The sequence below is a fragment of the Plecotus auritus genome (genome assembly GCF_963455305.1).
Source record: "Plecotus auritus genome assembly, chromosome: 1".
Lineage (NCBI taxonomy): Eukaryota > Metazoa > Chordata > Mammalia > Chiroptera > Vespertilionidae > Plecotus > Plecotus auritus.
Genome location: NC_137770.1, coordinates 91,559,035 through 91,582,651, shown reverse-complemented (window position 1 = coordinate 91,582,651; position 23,617 = coordinate 91,559,035). Strand labels below are relative to the sequence as shown.

Below are 23,617 nucleotides of genomic sequence, written 5' to 3'. Positions count from 1 at the left end.
TAAGTAAAACTAATGCTAATTATAAAACATTTATGTACTGTTTATCTGGTAGTGGCTGTGTATGATGCTTAGAACAGTAGGCAATCAATAAATGATAGAAAAAAGCCTAGTCTTATTGCATGATTTTAAGAAAAAATTCTGTTGGCCTTTCTGCATAAATTATTGAATGTAGAATTTTTACCATGCCCTAGGGAAAAACACTTAGGAAAATAAAAGGCAGTTTGAATAGTCACTAGCAGTTTTATTGCTTAAATATAGTCAAACTGACAATACTTTTCCTGCAGTTCTACTATTTGAAATATGTGCTTTTCTTTAAAGCTATATGTAAATGGTAAGTAAAAATTTACCAACTTAACATTTTGTACATGGACGACTTTAGCGTACAAGCCATATATATCCATACACATAAAAATTAAGGATTAGATAAATAGAAAAATACTAGGTAGTCCTGCTATCCTGTTCAATGTGATAACTGAGTGTGAAAATACACTACAAAATAAGCTTGATACCCAATTCCTTCCATTTCATCAGTAATTATAACTTTTTAGAATACTAAATAACATCTACTTGGGTCAAGATGTTTACATTTGAAATAACTTTTCTGTTTAAGTTTTTCTTATATCTTGCTTATATATTTAATAAGAATGATAAAAGGAATGTTGCTTTGGTCTAAATATCAGATTCTTTTATTGAGCTATGAAATTTTCATATCTATATATTTAATACATGTTAGAATAGAACTTTTAATGTTTTAATCCATGATATACCCCTTTTCCTGAGTTTCTAAGGGTCATGATTATGAAGCCTCAGCAGAGTGAACAATTAAGTCTAAATTGTAATTAAAAGCTAATAACTTTAAGTGAATGCTTATTTGCTTAAAACAGCAGTTGGCTCTTAAATATAGTTTTGTATCTGATCCTAGTATGCTCTATAGTATTTCAGTATTACGAGAATATAGCTTATACATTATATCCTCTTGCAATTTTTCTTTCAGTTGTCACAACGTCGCCATTATTGCTGGGATTCTAAGAAATCTCTACAAATGCCCCTGATGACATCAGAAACAATTGGTTCTAATCCTGAGAACTCCCTTGTGAAGAAAGCGTGCGATTCCTTTGGTTTAGAGGCCATATCTCTCAGGTCATCCAGAGGTGCCCAAGCCACACCAACAGAGAAGATGGTGATACCTACAATGGAAATATTTTTAAGGGAATGTAAACCCAAGTTCCAGTTTACATATCAAATTACACATATTTTTAATATATTAAGACACAGTTGCAGAGAAAACTGCCTAGTAATGTCTGAAGAACTAAATCCCCTGTAGCAGATTATTAGGTAAGTTTTAACAGTCATTGTGATGAAAATGGCTAAACAGTTTGGCCAAAACCAGGAGCTTTACTGTCAGTGTAATTACCATATTAACAGGCAAATGATCACTGACAGAAAATTTTTTTTATAAAGTTCAATATTCATGATAATTAATAGAAATAACCTGATAAACATCTTTAAAAAAAAACAAAACAAAAACAACCCTGCAGCAAACATATTTCGTGAAATGATGAAAACTTTCCCTCTGAGATTGGTATGAGCTTGGTATGCCTGCTATCATCACTTCAGTTAGCCATTATACTGGAGTCAGGCCGTTATAATTGAGTAAGAAACTGGCACAAGAGGTGGGGTACGGAAATAGTGAAAGTTGTCTGCGGCTGCATTGTCAGGGAATGGTGACTAGTCGTCTGTGAATAGTAACTCTTCTGCTTAAGTCTGTATGTTACATTGGCAAACTGACCAGTAAGAAATTGTCAGCCTTTAATCCCAAAGCAAAAATCTGGTGATAAAAATAGCAGAGAGAGCCCTTGCAGGATAGCTCAGTTGATTAGAGCATCATCCTCATATACCAAGGTTGTGGGTTCAATCCCTGGTCAGGGCACATACAAGGGCCAGTCAATGCATAAGTAAGTGAAACAACAAATAGATGTTTTTCTCTCTCTCCTCTCCTCTCTATATAATCAATAAAAATAAAGCCAAAAAGAAATGCCTGTGAAGCTGGAATTTCCTGTTACATTGAGGCATTCCATCTGCATTCTCTTGAGCTACTAGAAGGCTTTTATTCCAACGGTACATTTTTGTCAGGGTGCTTGTTCCATTAGTCTGAGTCACCTCAATCCCAAATGTAAAAGCAGTGGTTTAGTAGATTCTTAGGGTACTGTCTTATCTTCTGGGTGCAATTCCCCATAACAATTTGGGAGTTTCTGCAATAGCTACTCCCCTCCTACCCAAGGCTTCATTCCCCTTCTAGTGGTATACAGTGCTCAGAGTTGTGGAAGCTTAGGATACAAATGAAGCAGGTTTAGATGATACAAAAGCTGTTTCAAACAATTTTGGATTTATCACCACCAGCCAGTCCCTCTCTGGCAAGAGAAAAAAGTAAAAATTTTCCTCCTCCTTAGTTTTTCTCACTTTTAATTCTGCATTTAAGCCTAGAGTGTTGAGCTCGGGCCCAGTATATACTCATAGTTAAAAGAGCAGAATACAAAAATGGTTGTGACCTAGCCCAGAAAGTCTATTTTCTGGCTTTTGTTAACTAACAATAATATTCATAAAAAGTTCATGAATGTAGAATTTATTTGAAAATATATTTGAAATAGACTAGTTCACTTTATTTAGCCTGAATCCAATACTGTTAACCATAACTTAGTTTAGTCATCTACATTTTTAAGGAGTATGGTAGAAAAGAGGTCTTCAACATGGGCTAGTTTGCTGACGTATAAAATAAGCCAGATGTCTAAAAATAAGCCCATGTATCACTTAAATTACATGTATCAGTTCTATTTGATAAAAATATCCATCAATATTTATAAAATACACAAATGCATTAGCAGAGGTGCTAATGTACAAAAAAAGAAAAAGGTTATTCACAAATAGCGAAAAGGAAGTGCAGAAGAGTACAGAAAAATGGAAGGCTGCTAATTCCCCCTCCCAAGTTAACATTTTTGTTTTTTAAATATTGGACTCCAGTCACTCAGTTTCAGCCCAGGAAAGGGAACCCTCAGCTATTTGTTGGCCTATTTGATCTCAGCAACACATGCTAATGTCTTCAGGAACTAGCGGCCTTTGCCAAAAGTAATATTAAGGCTGGGGTAAGAGAGAAAGAAACCCCTTTTATATTCTCTCATAACATCAGAGTGTGTTTTCATTGTCAAGAAAAAAAAAAAAAGACACTTAGAAAGTTTAGATGGAATAGAATTTAAATTTCATTGGTGACCTTATCATCTTAGAAAGCTCACCCCAGCCTGAAAACTACTAAAAAAAAAAGTTAGGATACATTTTCAAATAACAGATTCACAGTAAATTATGATAAATTGTGACTAGGGGTTGGAGATGGCGGATATATTCCAAGTTTGAGTCAAATGTGAGAACCTGTAACATATTCCATGACACGTGACATGGTTCTCATGGTATTTTCCCAACAATACAGTGGTCAGGAGTATGGACTCAGACTGCCTGGGTTTGAATACTGGCCTGACTTAATGTGTGTTTTGGGGGAGTTTATTTTCTTATCTGGAATGAAATTTGTAGAGCTGCCTTGACAATTGAATCAGTTAATATTGGGTAAAGCTTTTAGAATGCGACTGTGACATTGTAGATGTTTGTCCAATGAAATAAATGCTTAAGTTTACTTCTAAAATTCACTGAACCCCTCCTCAATTTCCCTTCTCAAAGGACAAGGAAGGACCTTACCTGCATCATGCGCAGCAGCAGCAGGGCCTCGAACATCATCATAGGACTGCCCATCTGTGACAACTACCAGGAAGTTCTTGTTGGGGCTGTCCCTCATGGGACCAAACACATTTCTAACAGTAAAAGAGATGGCATCACCAGTAGCTGTCCCACCACTCATATAGCGGATGTTTCGGATAACCGCTAGGACGTTCTCTTTGGTGCTGTAGTCAGTGAAACTGAACTCTGTGCGCTGATCGTAGGTGAACTGTACAGCAGCTATCTTGGCACCAATGTCTGAGATTTCAAAAGTCTTGGCTATGTTGGAGACAAATTCAAGCATGATGCGGAAGTTACTCTCCCCAACACTGCTAGAGCCGTCAATTAGAAAGGCAATGTTCACTGAGTTATAACAGGTCTTGCTGCACATCATTTGCTCGTGAGTGCAGAGCTTCTGCACTAGAGGCTTTACGTATTTTGTGGTGCCAAACCAGTTGGGCATGTGGTAAGAGAAGAAACCATTATTCCGACAGACAGCCTAATTGGGGGGGGTGGGGGGGAGAACAGAAAAGATATCCATAGGGATCAAAAATTGTTTCTTCTTAAAAATTATGAAATTTTGAATGTTCAAAGTTAATCCAGATATGGGCCAGTCAGCACTATGCCTCAAGGTCCAAAATTGAATCACTACCATAACAGAAGACACCCCTCACCTCCTTACCTTATCAATAAATGCAACATCCTGAACCATTCCCAGTTCTTCAGGGATAGGCTTGGCCACAGAAACTATGAATACATTGACACCAAACTCTCTAGCCACAATGCCTGCTTCCTCAATGTCATCAGAAGGCCAGCCATCAATAAATACCACCACCACTTTGGGGATCCCCTTTCTCACACCAGTTTCTGCTGTGAAGAATTTCTGAGCGGTGTGCTTCAAGGCTTTTCCTAGGAATGAAAAAGAAACAAACTGGAACACCATCACTGCTCAAATGACATTTCTATTTCCCCATACCAGTGGTTGGCAAACTGCGGCTCTTTGGCCCCTTGAGTGTGGCTCTTCCACAAAATACCACAGCCTGGGTGAGTCTATTTTGAAGAAGTGGCGTTAGAAGTTTAAAAAATTTGGCTCTCGAAAGAAATTTCGATCGTTGTATAACATATATAAAATAGTGTAGGGCAGTGGTCGGCAAACTCATTAGTCAGCAGAGCCAAATATCAACAGTACAACGATTGAAATTTCTTTTGAGAGCCAAATTTTTTAAACTTAAACTTCTTCTAACACCAATTCTTCAAAATAGCCACAGTTTGCCGACCACGGCCCTATACCAACCTGATGCCACTTGGTTTAAGAATTTAACATATAGGGCCCGGTTCTATAATAGATGCATACGGTGGGAAAGTTTAATAATCAAAGTTTAATAATCTGTCAGTCCAATTTTGTCTTCACCTACTCCATCACTTCCCAAAAGCCTCACATTTCCTTTCATTACATCAGTCATCAGTCAGAAACACAACACTCCCACTCCCGTACCCACGCTCTCCATCTCGCCCCTAGTGACTGATTAGAAACACTAAGGACTCAGAATAAGAAGTCTCCCTTCTGAGGGTCCACAGTGCTACTCTAGTTCTTTCCACCACATCTACATTTATTAGGTAAGTCTGTTGGTCTTTACTTCTTTTTAGCATTCCAAACAGGTACTTGCCTAAAGTGACATCTGCCCTATTCATTGTAAGGATTATGGGTCACAATGCTTTATTTCTTTTTAATAAATAAAATTAACCCTTTGGTATATTTTCCATTAAAAATTGAGCACCTCAGATGATCAAGTGCATACTAGCCAAGATTCCAGAGACAGGAAGAAGCGTTTCACATCTCCTTATATAAAATAGCACAATACTGTTTTACATATCCAATCATTCATAACCTCCTATGTTACATCCCAGGTGCCAAAGTCTACTTACCTGTATTGGAATTACCCCCTCGGAAACCTACTTCCTTTATGGCAAACAAAACATCTTTGGCTGATGTAAAGTTTTTCAAGTAAAATTCTATTTTGGGATGTTCACTATGTGGAAAAATGAAAAAAAAAAAAGAATTGGAAAAGGAAAATGAGCAAATTATATACCTTAAACAAACTTTAAAGTGGACAATGTCCAAGTTTCTTTCTTAATTATATCATCAACTAAGACATTGCATCTTTACTTGAATTTTTAGGGATCTTTCAAAAATGTAACAAAAACAATTGCTGTCTTAAGGGTTTACTCTAGTCTGGGTAATATGCTATATATTATGTATAATCTCATTTCATTATAACTCTATGAGATAGAAATTATTATCCCTATAATATAAGTGAAGAAACAGGCTCCGAACATTTAGTTAATTTTCCCAACAAAACAGCCACACTTTAAATTCGGATTTGTTTGGCTCCAAAGTCCATATCTAAACTATAAGGAGCACCTGAAACCAGGCTTGGCTCAGGGCATTGGGCTTAGCCAAATCTGCCTGGTGTGCGGCTGGGTCGGCTCCAGGGGGACCGGAAGCACTGGACGGTGTGGGTCTACTAACCCAGGTCTCTGGTCAGAAGAGGCAGCGTCAGTGACACTAAGGCCAACATTTTTAAAATGGGAAGTTATAAGGAAACAAATTATAAAGCACTACAATATTGAGTTTTTCTTCTAATAAATGATGTTGACATTTGCTAATCTTAAAATTACGTGTATGGTAAGAGGTTTGAGATTTTCCATATTTAATAGCAAAAAAATCATGGCTCACTTTTATAACTACTCTGTTCATTAAAGACCATTTGAGTAAAAACAGTTAAAGCACAGTTTGTTGCACTGTTTTTAGATAAGTTAATATTTCAAAAGTGCAAAATTTTCAGATTTTAGTATTATCAATTGCCATTAAGATTTTTGAGGGACAACTGTAGCACTGATTGTCTTGCTGCATGCCTGATGCTATGATTTCTGTATACCTGGTGGAATGCTGGGTCACAAAGTCAGATTTCATGGGGTGATTACCTTTTCACTTTTATGGTCACTTCTCAACTATCCAAATTATGATTATGAAATTGAGTCTTCTTTTGCATCCTTAATGATATATTGTTATTCTGCTTAAATAGAAACTCTTGATATAGTTTATTCTAATGTTCTTAAAATAGAAAAACTATAAACCAGGACGTTTATAGAAAAGCTAGTCTTTGTATGAGTCTTTAGGGTAGTGTAGTTTTCATCTTGAAAAATAATTGGGTAAAAATAGCAAAGGAAATATGTATGAAGAAAAGTACTGTGGGGAATTTGCCTTATGGGATGTTAAAATGTACAATAAAGTGACAAAAATCAAAGCATTGTAGAAAAGATGTAAAAAGTAGCAAATGGATCAAAGAAACAGACTTGCCTAAACTTGTATATAAGATTATCACAAATCAATGGAATAAGAAGCTCATTTTTAAAAGGTGTTGGACAAATGGTTAAATCAGTAGAAAACAACAGAGTTACATTCTCACACTAAAAAAAAAAAATCTATCTAAATGAAGAACCAATTGTAAAAAATAATATAAGAACAAATTAAATATTAAATTAATATCTGTCATAGTACTGGAGAAAACCCTTAAAAAATGACAGTAGTGTAAACTGGATCAACTTTCTAGAAAGCAATTTAGCTGTGTATTCAGAGTCCTTAAAAATGTCAGAACCCTCTGACCCAACCCCACTTCCAGGAATCAACTCTCATCTGAGACGGCACGCAGATGTCATAAGGATGTTCATCACAGCACTTGGTGTGATGGTGAAGAAGCAATAGAAGAATGGCTAAGTGATCAATCATGCAGAGTAACATGAAACATTATTTTCTGAAGAATTTTTGTGACATGGTAAAATGCTCAGAATAGTCGGGGATGAATAAAACAGGATATAAGACATTTTTATAGTCTAAACTTTTAAAAATCAAGAAATACCCTCATAGCCCTGGCCGGTTTTGCTCAGTGGATAGAGTGTCAGCCTGGGGACTGAAGGGTCCTGGGTTCGATTCCGATTAAGGCCACATGCTGGGGTTGCGGGCTCGGTCCTCAGTGGGGGGCGTACAGGAGGCAGCCAATCAATGATTATCTGTCATCATTGATGTTTCTATCTGTCCCTCTCCCTTCCTCTCTGAGATAAAAAAATGTATATTTTTTAAAAAAAATACCCTTGCCCTAACCGGTTTGGCTCAGTGGATAGAGCGTCGGCCTGCGGACTGAAGGGTCCCGGGTTCGATTCCGGTCAAGGGCATGTACATTGGTTGCGGGCACATCCCCAGTGGGGGGTGTGCAGGAGGCAGCTGATCGATGTCTCTCTCTCATCGATGTTTCTAACTCTCTATCCCTCTCCCTTCCTCTCTGTAAAAAAATCAATAAAATATATTTTTAAAAAAATACCCTCATATAGACAATCAAATATTTTCTTAAAATACTGAAAAGAAAAAAGAAATTCTACAGTGATTATCTCTGGAGGTTATATTTGGGATTTTCTTCTTTGTGCTTTTATCTTTTTTAAAGCTTTTTATGATGCACAGCAATAAGTACTATTTTTAAAAGAATAAAAATTAAAAGGTCAGGCTTCAAATCTCCAATTAAGGGAATATTGAAAGAGCTAAAAAGAATAACAGAATAGGGAGGAGTTACCGATATACCACTGCCTGATCTTCTTCAGCAAAGAGAAATGAAGAATTGAGCAGAGTAGATGTGCAGAGGTAATTTGTATGAGGAACAAACCTTTCAGTCCACAAATAGCATATAATTCTCTAAGTCTTTTTCTCCAAAAAGGAAATACTTAGACTTATCCAGTCTGCTTAGGCAATCCTAAATCCTGACTTTATAGTTTGGGAATCCAGATTGTCCACAACTCAATATGTTTATATTGAACTGAAACAAATGTACCTATTAAAAGGACTGATTATTTGTCATCATTCAAGACATCATTCAAGTCTCCTCCCATTATAACAAAGTTGATACCTGGCTTGAACAAGGCCCACATGTGGTCCTTCTGTTCCAATTCCCAGCATTAGAGCCACTTTCCCAACAAAATTCTTCTGTAGATTAAATCGGCGCTGCCCAATATTAAAACTTCCATCAATCAGAAATGCAATGTCTGCTTTACAGTCTGTGAAAACCCAAACAAGTCTTTCTGTGAGCAGTTCAAGAGGGAAGGAGTTATTTTCCCAAATGGCTGTCTGGATTCTTACCTTTATTCCCAGCTTTCTTGTTGGGTGTCTTCTTTTGTCGTTTACCTGGGGGGGGGGGGGGGGAGGAAGCATTTGGCATCAGCAAATGGAAGACAGTTCCATAGCAAGAAGCCCACACATAGGGAAAAGCTCATGACAAGTAGTGTCATTCTTAAAAAGATTTGTTTTTTGAAAATTTATTTCCTCACAATTTTTTGGACTAGGGAAGCAATGCCCCAACAAAGAAATCAGTAGTGTATAAGGCCGACATATTAGATATGCCTCCAATCCAGGACTTTCCCGTGCTGTGTGAGACAATGGAGGCTCCCTATTTCATACCTGCTGGTGGCTGTGCTGTGGACACGGCTTGTCCTGTGGCTTCCTGGGTAGCACTTTTACCTTCTGTTAAAATAAAGAAGAGGCTATTTTTTCATCTTCCTTTTTTATCATCAAAGCACAACGAATCTAATTTAGAGTTCTATAGGATGGTACAAGTAACAGAGTGATGGCAAATTTCAGGAGCAACTGCTGCATTCTTGTTTCAAAGAACCAAAATGGATTCTTATCTATTAGGTCATTTTTTTTTTAAGAGAGAGAGGGGGAGAGAGAAACATCAATTCGTTGCCTCCCATAGGCGCCCTGGCTGGGGGTTCAAACCCACAACCTGGGTAAGTGTCCTGACCCGGAACTGATCCTGTAACTTTTTGTTATAAGAGATGATACTCCAACCAACTGAGCCACACTGGCTAGGGCAGGTCATATTTTGATAGGATCACCAAAAATGAATTCACATTCATTCACTAGTTTTTTGATTTAGTGTTACTTGGTAAATGTCAGGGCATTCTGATTACAGACCATTCAAGTTTCTATTGCCATCTTCTGACAGCAACATTATTCTTCCCCCATTCACCAAGTTTGGCTTGAGTGGGTCCTTGACTCTTTGGGTCCCCTGACTCTAGCCCACAGTTGACCCCTTTGATCTTGACAACAGGTTTTGCCATCTAAGTTAAAGATGTTGGGCTGAGAAAAGCAGAACACGTTTTGTGTGGTTTTTTTTTTTTGGAGGGGGGGTGGGCAATGTTTACACAAAAGTAAGAACAAAATATACGTACTCGTCACTGTGAAAGAAGCAGACCATCTGGAAAGCGTTTGAGACTGGATGCCATTGGCAACTACTGAGGAGTAGTTTTCTCGACCAGGTAGGCCATAGATTCGCACAGGCCCCCCGGCGTTGCTGATTACTCCCCTGCAACACAAGATTATCACCTGAGATCGACCCACACTTTTCAGGGCATCCGACGGACTTGTGCCATGTTGCATCTGTTATCTGATTAGTCAGGAAAATAGTTCAGCAGGAAACCCATCTAAGAGTGCTTCCGGCCTTTTAAAAAAACTTGCTTACACAGGTACAGCATCTGCCTGGGAAAACAGTTTTGTGCTGTCAAGCTTAAGTGTTGATAAGAACACACTTGTCATATGTTCCCTCATCTGTAAGATGGAGTAACATTGTACCTACCTTGTACAGAAGTAGAGTTGTCATGGAATTTAAAACAATGGCTGGCACATACTAATATATTACATGATTAGCAATGTTTTAGAATCACAGAGAGGTAGCTATCAAGAAAAAATGCAATTGGCCATTGGCCAGAAAGCTTCCTTGTGTAGCTGGTGTTCAAGGATACTCAGGAAAACCTCTGATGCCTATGATGGCACCACAAGAAAGAAAAGGTGGGGGATACAGATGGCTAGAGAGGGAGAGAAAATAATCACACTTGAGTTTCTCTCCCCTTGGCATGTTTGGGCTTACTTGTGGATAGCGGCACCACATATGCTTGACACAGAAGCATATACTATGTTCCCAAACACGGAGAATTCCTCAAGAGGGCAATCGCCGGGGCAGAGCACATCTGCTTTCTCTTTCCTGATGTCCAGGCCTCTGGTAAAGCACGTGATAGCAATGGGCACTGAAGAGAAAGGAGAGAATGTAATAACAGTTCTTAGGACGTTTTGGGCAGTGGGGGTGGGTGGGGGGGATTGGGAGATGAGATTGACGTTTTACTTCCCCGATTTCGACACTTCTTGTTAGGAATATTGACTTAAACACTGTCCCACACCATTCCAGATTTTAGCAAGCTGAAAATCCATTTTCCAATTTAACCTAGTCCTCAGCCACTATGAAGTCTAATGGGAAAATTTTCTCAGTTCTTATCAGTTTGAAAATACATAATTGGGGAGTTAGGGGGGCGAGAAGTGATAAACCAAAGAACTTATATACTTACTAGAGGCCTGATGCCCAAAAATCGTACACTGGGGGGGGGGTGGGGAATCTCGCAGTCCGGGAGCCCTTGGGGGATGTCTGACTGACGGCTGAGCAGGCCTAAGCCAGCAGTCGGACATCCTTAGTGCTGCCACTGCAGAGGTGGGAGAGACTCCTGCCACTGCCACTGCGCTCACCAGCCATGAGCCTGGCTTCTGGCTGAGCCGCACTCCCCCTTTAGGAGCACACTGACCACCAGGGGGCAGCTCCTGCGTTGAGTGTCTGTCCCCGGTGGTCAGTGTGTGTCATAGTGACCGGTCGTTCCACCATTTGGTCGATTTGCATATTAGCCTTTTATTATATAGGATATGCATAAGCCCATGGACACAGGCAATAGAGTAGTGAAGACCTTGTGTACCTGGCATTCAAGGATATGAGGGAAGGTGTAGGGGCTGGGATTGGGGGCGGGGGGATGGGAGATATCTATAATACTATCAACAATAAAAATATATTTAAAAAATAAAAAACATAATTGACCTATATCAGAACTAGAAAATAACACTCATTGACCATTTATTAATTTGTTCTAGAAATATAAAAATCTCACTTCTGTTGACAACTGTGTGCGTAGTTGCCTGAGGGGATGGTATTAAATCTGGGTTGAGCCTATGAGGGACATTTTCATAGACACAAGCACAAACCTAAGTCATCCTTTGCTTCTGAGGAACATTTATACCAGTTTTCCTCCAAATGCAGTGCCTTTAAATTATATCAATGTAAGCAATTCAGTAAAAAGATGCTCCACTTTATCGAATGTCATTTAGCTCAATCACTAATTTTACAAATGAAGAAATGAAAGCCATGGGCTAACCCAAGGTCACACAGCCCACAGAATATTCTGCATCTCCTACAGGACAGGAAACAGGGAAGTTAGTCCCTTCAGAATGGCGCCTGCTTATTCCTGTTCCAGAGAACTATCTCAGGCAGTGAATGCATTTTTAGCAAGCACTGTTAATACTGTCAAGTTTTACATGGTCAACCCAACAAATAAAGAATCTAAGTTTTTACTATAAGAAAAGCCGTTGGCAACATGTAACAAGATACCATAATACAACATGTTAATTCATTAATTCACTATAAATATTAAATTTATTTATTTTTAATCCTCACCCTAAGATATGTTTTTATTGATTTTAGAGAGGGGAAAAGAAAGAAAGAGGGGTTTTTTATTGATTTTAGAGAGGGGAGAAAAAAGAGAGGGGAGGGGACAGAGAAGACTGATTGTCTGCCTCCCGCAAGCCCAGGACCCCAGGGTGAACCCCTAACCTTTTCATGCAGGGCGGATGCTCCAACCAACTGAGCCCCCTGGCCAGGCAGGACCCTCCCCTAAGGGCCCTCTGTACTGTAAGGGAAGGGAAGGCAGGGTGCCAGGTACACTGCCAATCCCTTGGCTCTGAAACATTCTGGGGTGCCGGGGAAATGAAAATCTTTACCAAAAACAGTAGCCACATACCTGTTATCAAGCAGCCTTAACTCTTCCTCCCATTTTCAGTGGCATCAGACACACTACCTTTATCTGTCAACACTGACTTTAGTGAGCGTGTGTGTGTGTGGGGGGGGGGGGGGGAGGGGTTGCGTGGGGCTGAACACAGCCGGGTGCAAGCCTTACCCTCATTTCTTCTTCCAAGGAAAACAAAGGATACATTTTGGAAAAGAGTTTGCCTTTTACTTTGTAGAAAACACACCGAACCACACACCCATACAGGAACAAACTCAAAAACGACTCTCAAATGCTAGGGCACACTCCTGGAAACATAGCCAGGGGGTCAAGCCTCTCTCGGTCAGCCCTGATAGTCCGAAGTCGGGGCTAGAGGGCTTCTCCCTGGCTCCCAAGACCGAGGAACGCCCGGGACTAGTGAGGCCCCCCTCTTCCGAGGGGCTCAACTAATACCCCTGCCTTGACCGTCCGCTGTCGCTGTTCGGCTGGCCGGCGGGCCCCGGGGGTGTGGGTGTGGAGGGGGTTAGGGGCTTCCTTCTCCATCGCTTGGAAAGAACGTCCCGCTCGGACCGGTGGGGTCCCCCCGCGTGGGAGGAATGGGTAAGCCGGGTAGATGGGCCATAGGTATTACCGGACGGACGGGGAGCGCCAGGCAGCCCTCCTACCTGCGCGCGCTCCTGCTCCCGCCCGAGGCCGCGGTCCCGGGGCTGCACCTGAGCGCACTCCTACCTGCCGGCCTCAGCCCCGCCCGCTGCCTGGACCGACCCCGCTTCCCCGCCGGGACCCCGCCACTCACCGGCTCCCTCGCAGCCCGCGGGCTCCGGCAGCAGCAGCCCCGCACCTGCGAAGAGAGGACAGCACGAGGCCGGCTCCAGCCTCCGCCCGCTCGGCGCGAGGGCAAGGGGCGGCGAGAGGTGCGTACCCACCGAGGCAGAGGACCGGGATCCAGGCTGCAGCCATGGTAGCCGAGGGGGCTGCTCGGACCTGGGAGAGGGGGCGAGTGCGAGGAGGCTCCGGGAGAACACGGGCTCCTGCTCCTGCGACCGCGCCGCCGCCCGCGGAGACCCCGCACCTCTCGGGTTCCCAGGAGCCGGCGGAGACCGAAGCGCCGCGGCCCCGGAGCTGACGCCCTCTCGGTCTGGAGGCGACGCTCCCGCTGCAAATCGAGCCCGACCCAGAATCGATGTGCAACCCCGGACCCGGGCGGAGGGTGAAATACGAAGGCAGACAGACAAGCTGGGGGCGACAAAGGAGACACGCGGACAGACTCAGGGACCCGCACGCCCGCGCCGGACGCCCAGGGCTCTGCACCTGAATCGGACCCGCCCCGCTGCGCTCCAGTGCGGAGAGCGCGGCGCCCGTGGCCGCTATAAAGGCTGGGCCCGCGCATGAGCACTGTGCGGGGGCACGCGGGGAGGGGGCCGGGCCGGTCCCCAGGGGCCGGGCAGCGGCGTCCAGCTCCCCCTGCCCCTCCCCACCCCGGGGTGAGGCCCGCGCCGAGGCGCCTCCCCCCCGCGGCGCGGGCTCGCCCACCTGGACGCCTCGCGGGTCTCCGAGGGAGGCGCAAAGGCCTGGGTCAGAGTCCGGGACCGCGGGCGCCGGCGTCAGGGTGTGGGGATCCGTGTGGGGCCGCGACGGGGCGCGCCTGGGGACGCGCGCGGGGTGACAGCAGAGCGCACGGTGCTGGGCCCCAGGCCGGACTGCGCCCGGGGCGGGAGGCTGCCCGACGTGCCGCGACTGCGAGCCGCCTCACCCGGGCCGGGGAGCGACGGCCCCCCATGCACAGTCCGCGACTGTAGGCGGCGGCCCTCCCCGGGACCCCGGCCCTGCCTCGGCCAAGGCGCTGGGGTCGCGCAGGGCTGCCGCCCGCCCCGAGGCCTTGGGCCCCAGCAGAACCACCAGGTCCACGCGGCCTCAGAACAAAACTTCCCAACTTCATGCTCCCGTGGAAACAGAGTTCCTACTTCTCAAGTATAACCAACCTAGGTTGGTAAATGCATGCCCTGGATTTGTTAGAAACCCTGTCAAGTGATTGGTTGTTTTTTGGACCTTAGGGATCCAGCCTTCCGACTTGGATTCCGCTGGAGTCGTCTTTTCTCCAAGGGCTCCATTAACTGTAACGGGGAAGGCCGCATCTGTGAGGCGGCCCCACCCCTCCTTACTTGTGCCTTTTCTTCTTTCTACAGCGGGAAGGGTTTATGCTGGGCTGCCTTTCCAAATTCCCAGACCTGGGTGTCTGTTGTCATTGCACAGAATTTCAGAATCTGTAAGTATTTATTATCTGCTAAGGAAGCATTGACACGCACATTGGTGGAGCTCGAACTCTCAGACCACAAGCCATTTTGTCCCTTGGTATTGAAGTCACAGGCCAGAGCCGTGATACTGTGCATTACTGAAGGTCAGCTTTTCACGAGCCTCAGATACCCGTTCCCAATGCCTCCTACCTGGCTACCTAAGAGTCATTTGCAGGGCTTGCTAAACACGGATCCTGAGCCCCATCTCTGAACATTTTGATTCAGGAAGTCTTGGGTGGGACTTGGGAGTCAGGTAATTCTGAGCATGGTTCAGGTTTGAGAATTACTCCCTTCCAAACAGGATAATGACATTTTCTTTTCTTTTCTTTTTTTCTGAATAAGAAATAGCCACTCTCTCTGGGAATATTTTCTTCATCTAATTTATACTAATGTGTCTTGTTGGAGTTACCTAGTCTGTTGAATTCTTCATTGTGTTCCACAGGGACCACTCTTCCAAACCTTCATCTTCAACCACATGTGGCATTCAATAGCAAGATATTTTACAGATTGTAGTGATCTCCAAGCTTCCATTTCCTTCTCTCTAATCTCACAGCCACTGGTGTTGGCAGAACTAACACAGATCTGTGTATCCTATCTTCTTGGCCATAGGATGGATATGAACTTAATTTGGGCAAGTATGATCAGATATTTTTGGAGACTTCTTGGAAAGACTCGCTCTCCCCCGCCCCCCACCCCCTGAAAACTTTTTACAGGTGAAGATTAGAGAAAGAGCACAGGCAGTATAAGTGACAGAAAAATGGCCTACAAGGCAGCTTAGGAACCACCCTCAGACCCAGGAGCGGTGGCGCAGTAACGTTTTTCAAACAGTTTTATTTAGTCCCAAGTATAACCAGTAGTTTTCATGTCACAGAATCTATCCATTTTAAGTGTACAATTCCATGATTTTCAGTTAGTTTACAGAGTTATACAACCATCACTACAATCCAAATTTAGAACATTTCCATCATCACCAAAAGGACCCCTCCCTTCTACCCCTTGTCAATCACCTTTCCCACACTCAGCCCTAGGCAACACTAACCTGATTCCAGTCTCCATAGACTTGCCTTTTATGGCCATTTCATATTAACAGAATGGTACAATATATGGCATGTGTCACTGAGCATAGTTTTTGAGGTTCATTCACATGTATAAATACTTCTTTTTCATTGCTGAATAGTATTCACATGCGTTTTGTTTTAGGAAACAAACATACCACCACCACTTCGAAGCCAAATATCGTCAGTCGGTTTTGTACCAGGCAACCGGGGATATCGATTTCATTCCCTTTACTGCCTGCGTGTCTTCTGGAGAGAAAGAGATGCAATAACACTTGTGGGCTGGGAGGTTTTTTATTCTTATTTCCATGGCTGCTTTAAAGACCTAATCCCTTCCATGGTAGAGTGACCCTTTTCTTAGAATCTCACTAGCCACCGCCCCTGATATTTTCCTTGGGAGACCATTAAAGCTGTCTTTTTCGTTATTGTTTATTTAGTGGGGTTTCAGGGTGGGATAAACAGCTTCAGTTATGCTGGACCACTAATTGTCATGATGCTATATAATTAGGGAGAGTTCATTTGGGGGAGATGGGGGGGACTACTCCACAGCTCAGCATGCAGGTGCCCAAATGGCTGAAGTGGTGCCTGCCATTCAGAACTCCCACAGTTCCAAGTCCTCCTGTGATGTAATTTCACTGAGCCATTTGGCAGAGTCAAAACTATGCAGCTATTCCCTCCCCCCCCCCCCACCCCGCCGATTGACCCTGAGTCTGTGACTTAAAAAATACAGGAAATACCTCATTGAGTTTCATGGTTATTTACCCAAAGACACATTTTAATTATTTTGTTTTGAAACATTTAAGAGAAGTTAGTCTTTATTTATTTTTCTGTTTTGAAAGGCCAACCAAGGAGGTTGGGGAGTGGGGATGAGATGTCTCCTCTCACTTAGGTTGTACCTCATGCTCACCATAAGTGTATTGAGGAGGAAAATATCCGAATTTAAGAGGTAATGGCTTCTGCTGTGGATATATCTGAAGAGAGGAAAAGTCAAAGAAATCTGGGTATGTTTGACTTAAAAGACAAATGGTTAAATTATAGTTTTGTATTCAGTTGGGTGACATTTGAGGATATTGTACTCCCAGGATGCCTGGTTAGTTTATCCCATTTTAACTAAGAATAGTTGACACTCAAAATTTATTTATTTTTTAAAATATTTTATTGATTTTTATAGAGAGGAAGGGAGAGGGATAGAGAGTTAGAAACATTGATGAGAGAGAAACATCGATCAGCTGCCTCCTGCACACCCTCTACTGGGGATGTGCCCGCAACCAAGGTACATTCCTTGACCGGAATCGAACCCGGGACCCTTCAGTCCGCAGGCCGATGCTCTATCCACTGAGCCAAACCGGTCAGGGTGATATTCAAAATTTAGACTAACTCTCCGTAGAGCAGTGAGTTCTAATGGAGCTACATGGTAGAATCCCCTGGGAGCTTTTCAAAGTGCTGGAGCCTGAGGCTGGCAGGCGTTCGGCCCGCAGCTCTCCAGGCGATTCTCATGCACTGCGCACGGTGCAGAGTGCTTAACTCCATGTTAGAGGTTCAGCTAACAATTCTACTTTTTCATTTTTCTTTCATGATCTTATCATTAAAATTTTACTTTAAATGTGCTACTGTCTTCCCTCATGTTTCTCTCTTCTTTAACAAGAAGCAATGGAGGTCACATTGCCATTGGAATGTCTCTGGGACTTCCCTCCTAAGCAAGGAACATGAATGAGTTCTTCGAGGCCCAGCACACATCCCATGTAAGCTCTCACGGTCAAGAATCTTGCCCTCTTTGTTCATTGCTCTATCCCTGGTCCCCAGTGGCATGTCTAGTACATAACAGGAACTTAAAAACGTGGAAGCATTTTTTACCTTAAGTATTTGCTGAATGAATCAATCAGTCCTTTGCTGTCTTAACATTTGCTACCTTATATTGATTTTTAAAACATTTTTATTTTACAACATTTTTAGGTTTACAGAAAAATTGATAAACAATAGAGTCCCCTTATACCTCACACCCAGTTTCCCCTATTATTAGCATCATACATCAGTATGATATAGCTGTCACAATGACTGAACCAATACTGAATCACTGTTATTAACTAAAGTACATATTCAGATTTTCTCAATTTTTACCTAATGTCTTTTAAAAAATATTTTTATTGTTTTCAAAGAGTACGGGAGAGGGAGAGAGAGAAACATCAATGATGAGAGAGAATCATTGGTCTGCTACCTCCTGCATACCCCCTACTAGGGATCGAACACTTAGACATGTGTCCTGATCAGGAATTGAACCTTGACCTCCTGGTTCGTAGGTCAATGCTCAACCACTGAGCCACTCCGGCTGGGCCCTAATGTCCTTTTTTTGTTCCAGGATACTGGGGTACATTAGTCAGCATGTCTTCTCAGACTCCTCTCAGCTGCCACACCTTCCCAGAGTTTCCTTATTTTGAAGTGCTGACGAGGCATTTTGTACAATGTTCCTCAGTCGGGAGTTACCTGGTGTTTCCTCATCATTAGACTGGAGTTGTGGGTTTGGGGAGGAGGATCACAGAAAGGAAGTAACATTCCCATCGCATCCTGTCGGAGGTACAGACTGTCAGCATGCTCTCACCTTGGTCACCTGAGTGAGGTAGTATGAGTGTCAGGTTCTCTACGGCAGAGTTCCTCTTTGTTCCTCTTTCTGTGCTGCCCTCTCTGGAAGGACATCACTGCAGAGCCCACACTGAAGGAGAGGAGGTTATGTTCAGCCTCCCGGAGGCCAGAGTGGCTACATACATAATTGGGAATTCTTCTGCAAGGGAGATTTGTCTCTTCTCCCCAATTTATCTATCAACTGTTTGCTTTTTCTACGTATTCTTCTCCAAAAGGCTGTGAGCTCCTTGAAGCAGAGACTATTTTGTATGCTTTTCCATTTTCCCAATGACTTACGCAGTGCTTGGCGTACAGAGTAGATGCTCAGGCACCCCAATGAAGGGGTCCACCCTTTCAGTCCTGGGCGTGTTCTGTTGATGGCTTATCTTTCTCACGGCAGGATTTGGGCCAGGATGTTGCCAATTTGGCTCTTGGCAAAGGTGCCACCCAAATGCTAATAGTAACAGTGATTCTGACATTACCTCTGACACTAAGCTCTTTATAGATGTTCTCATGGAATTTTTGTAACATTCCTGCAAGGTGGATATCATCCTAATTTTATAAATGAAGATACTGATGCCACAATTGAATAAAAGACATGTCCCAAGTCACACAGCAAGAGAGCAGAGTTAGAATTCAGATCTAGGTCTCTAAAGCCCATGCCCATAACGACCAGGTTATACTGTATTTTTCCTCCTAATTTCCGAATAAAGCCACAAGGAAAGATTCAAACAAATGCCAGAAGGTGACAGAAATGACAAGGGCTGTGAGCATATGGGGGTGGGGTGGGGTTGATCACTGAGTGGGATGGCTGGTGTGGCCAGGCATGTGTGGCCTTGATACCTTCGATGGAGTTGGTGCATCCTCAAGAGAAACATATAATTCATAGGTTAGCATAACACAATAATTAGAAAATATCATTGTGTATTCCAAATACAAATATAGCAGGTTCTGTTCATATTTTTAACATTCAGGTCAAACAATAATTTTAAAAATATATTTATACAGAGCAAAACGCCTAAGGTGCTTCAGTTAGTTTGTAAGATAGGTGGGCATGGGTGCTGATCCCAAACCCTTTTCTCCAGGGGCCCACTCTAGCAATGATTTTTATAATGTATGTATGGTAAGACTGTTTATTCTCTTCTTCCCTCGGATATGTGGTTGATTTGTGGTGTGGTGGTCAAATAATAGTGACAGTAGTAGTTATTTGAAGTCAGTGATTGAATAAGCTTGGTTGAGCCGTTAGAAACGGAAATAAAATATCTTGTGCATGTATGTGGTTCTGGGGAATTGTATGTTGATAGTGTTGTTAAAATGTGAAGCTCATATAACATTTTCTATTGGAACAAAGAATATAAGCTGTATACAAAATGTTTCCAATAATTATGTATAGCAAAGCCCAATTCCTTCATTACACATTAATTGGAAGAAGTTGGGCATGAGAAACAGCTCTTTGAAATATGCTGTAGATGAACTGAGTTAATTAAAAAGGCTTAATTCCTTCCCTTGTTTTTCAGTTTTTCTGTTCTGCTGAAATAGCATTTTCACATTACAGAATAAGTGTTGAAAACGTTTTCACAGTTTGTCAAATCCAAGCCACAATAAAATATAAGACATTATTGCTAATGTGATTTTATTTGAGAGTTTTGATTGGAGTTTATTTGAACCCAAACTGATGACAATTGCTGGAAAGCAAAATCTCAAATGTTCCCACTAATGTAATTTTAAATAAGAAAAAATGCTTCTGGGAAACTATGCTGATTACAAGATGAATGTTAAATTTTCAGAGATGTTAAAATGTGGATAAAATGTGCATCAATGACATATGTTATTACCAGTTCTAAAATATATATTTTTATAATAAATGCTTCATATAAAATACTTACACCTTGTAAAAGGAAAGGGAGAACACATTAAAAAGAGTTGTTTTTTTAAATAAAAATAAAAAGTGTTGTAATTATATTTAGCTTTTTATTTTTTAAAAATATTTTTATTGATTGATGAGAGAGAGAGAGAGAGAGAGAGAGAGAGAGAGAGAGAGACATCAATTTGTTGTTCCACTTATTTACGCATTCATTGGTTGATTCCTGTATGTGCCCTGACTGGGGATAGAACTTGCAACCTTGGCAGTCCCGACAATGCTCTAACTGAGCTACCCGGCCAAGGCCTACATTTAGCTTTGAGTTTCCTAGAAAGTTAGACACACAAAAAATAATTATCCTACTTATTGAATGATTAAAAGGATTTATTCCCCTTGGAAGGCAGACTTTTTTTTTCTGAAACTGAGTTATAAAAAGAATTTCTGATTTGAACATATATAAAGAACTGTAGGCAATGATATGAAAGTTGTCTTCAACATTTTTAAAGAAGACATAGAAACATTTTATTTAAAAAAAAAAAACATGTATAAAATATTTTTAAAATAAAATTTAAAAGTCAGTGCCCTGGCCAATGTGGCTCAGTTGGGTAGGCGTTATCCCTCACACAGAGAGGTTTCCAGTTTGATTCCTGATCAGGGTACATCCTGGCTTGTGTACCCCCGGTTGTGGGTGTGCAGGAGGCAGCCGATCAATGTTTCTCTTTCTCTCTCCCTCTCTCTTCCTGGCTCTCTAAAAATCAATAGAAAATCTTTAAAAGAAGAATAAGTCGAAATAACATATATTCTTTTATAATTTAGAACATAGGATAGAAACCAGTTTCTACAGAGAAGGATAAAATAAAGCCTTCTAAAGAAAACTAGAGTACAGCATTTGTTTTGACCAAAAATATAATTAATGGAACATTATTTTACCTCTATGAAATTAAGAATAGATGTTTCTTATTCCCCCCCCCCCGACCGCAACAGTATCTACTATTGAAAACAACAACCCTGAGAATCCTCTTGAAATCACAAGATATATTCTGATATATTTTTATATCCATCCTCCAGATTTTAATTTGTTAGACAAGTATACTCTGGAGAGATAATCTGATGATGGGAAGGTCAAAGATTGAATTTCTGCCTTCATTTTAGAGTCTGCCATTATTTCCATTTCTTTTTTTCAAAATGGTTGGCAAGTAACATAAGGGCTCTTCAGGATACTGTCACGTTTCATTTGGTCCCATTTGCTCAATAGAATTAAAGTGTCTTTAGGTATATTGAACCAGTCTTGATGTGGTTTCTTCTGTAGATCTTTGGTTGCAAGACTTCTGTTCAGCTAATCTTCAGTTGGTTATGCCGGATGATTGTCCTATATTTTAGCTGTAATTCCAGTTTGGTCCTGGGATGAGGTGAGTGTAACTCCCACCTACTCTGCTGCCATCTTGGATCTCCCTGACATAGAAACATTTTCATTTGACCATTTCTTCAATCTCTGAAAGCAGAAAATATGAGTGAAGATTTAGCCAATATCTTTAGAAAGCTTAAGATGAAATTTATTTAAGTTGTTTATTATGCTTAAATAAATAATATAAATAATATAATTTATTTATTATGCTTTCTGGATTTCTATGTTACAAGATCTGTATATTTAGCCAACATTTCACACTAAAGAACATGTTTAATAGGAATGCTGCAGCAAGTCTGACAAACATAGCAATGAAATACGTTGAGCTTTAGATTACCCAGAAAAGCCACAATTATTTGAAATTTAATTGGTACTTAAAATCACTTTCATGGAAGCAGAAGAAAAGCACAAATGTTAGCTGTTTTTAGCTCAAGCTATTTAAGATCAACAGTTTTTTAATTGTAATAAAAGCTATTACATGACTAAAGCTAATTCAAATTATACATTAAGCCCAAAAGTTGCATTTTGGGTTTTAGTTTTCTTCCTTTAAAAAAAATGTAATGGAAATTTTCAAACATATACGAAAAATAGACAAAAGATTATAGTGAATGCTTTTTTATCCTTGCTATTCTCCAGCTTGAACAATGACCAATTTATGGCCATTTTAAATTCTGTCATGCCCTTACTTTTGAAGGAATTATTTCGAGGGAATCCCAGATATTATAATCTTTTTTTTTTAATATATTTTTTATTGATATTTTTACAGAGAGGAAGGGAGAGGGATAGAGAATTAGAAACATCGATGAGAGAGAAACATCGATCAGCTGCCTCCTGCACACCCCCTACTGAGGATGTGCCCGCAACCCAGGTACATGCCCTTGACCGGAATCGAACCTGGGACCTTTCAGTCCGCAGGCTGATGCTCTATCCACTGAGCCAAACCGGTTTCAGCAGATATTATAATCTTTAAACTCTAAAGATCTTTCTCACAGATAAGTACTATCTTTTTAAATATAATCACATATTAATATTATCTTATCTAAAAATTATTAATTCCTTACTATCATAGCTACATAGGATTTACTTTGTTTCAATTGTCAATCAAAATAAAGTTTATAATTGTTTGATGTGTCTCAAGTCTCTTTTCATATATAGGCTTTCTCTTTATCTTTCTTTTAAATTTTTCTTTTTTATCTGTTTGCATTTTATTGAAAAGCCAGGTCATTCTCTGTGCCTTTTTTAATGGTCTGTATTTTGCTGATTGTATTCCAATGCTGTCATTAAACATATTCCTCTGTCCTCTGTATTTATTATACATTCGGGAGTTAGCTATAGAGGCTTGATCATATTCAGGTAATTTTGTTGTTGCTTTGTGTGTGTGTGTGTGTGTGTGTGTGTGTGTGTGTGTGTGTGTGTTTGTACTACTTTAGAGGTGGCAGTTTGTACTTTGAAGCATCAGGAGGTATAACATGTTTCCTTTTGTGATGTTATCTGGCATTATTAATCATTGCCGTGATTGATTAATTTATTGGGGTTTACAAAATGGTGATATTCTTTTTTTAGTGAAAATCTATTTATTTTAATTTTTTCTTTTTTATTGAATTTATTGGGGTGACGTTGGTTAATAAAGTTATGTAGGTTTCAGGTGTACAGCTCTATAATATAGCATCTGTATATTGCATTATATGTTTACCACCCTAAGACAAGT

General features: G+C 41.2%; 1 protein-coding gene across 1 annotated transcript; it reads right to left on the bottom strand.

The window, feature by feature from the left end:
- Positions 1-223: 223 nt before the first annotated feature.
- COCH (cochlin) lies at positions 224-14,315 on the bottom strand. Its single transcript, XM_080667674.1, has 12 exons — positions 14,212-14,315; positions 13,605-13,914; positions 13,475-13,519; positions 10,731-10,887; positions 10,036-10,169; positions 9,263-9,325; positions 8,945-8,989; positions 8,715-8,862; positions 5,686-5,789; positions 4,442-4,668; positions 3,742-4,258; positions 224-1,187 (listed from the first exon to the last, which is right to left on the bottom strand). Exons 2-12 carry the CDS (start codon positions 13,636-13,638, stop codon positions 1,012-1,014), a joined length of 1,650 nt encoding a protein of 549 aa, XP_080523800.1. The 5' UTR covers positions 13,639-13,914; positions 14,212-14,315; the 3' UTR covers positions 224-1,011.
- Between the last annotated feature and the right edge of the window lie 9,302 nt (positions 14,316-23,617).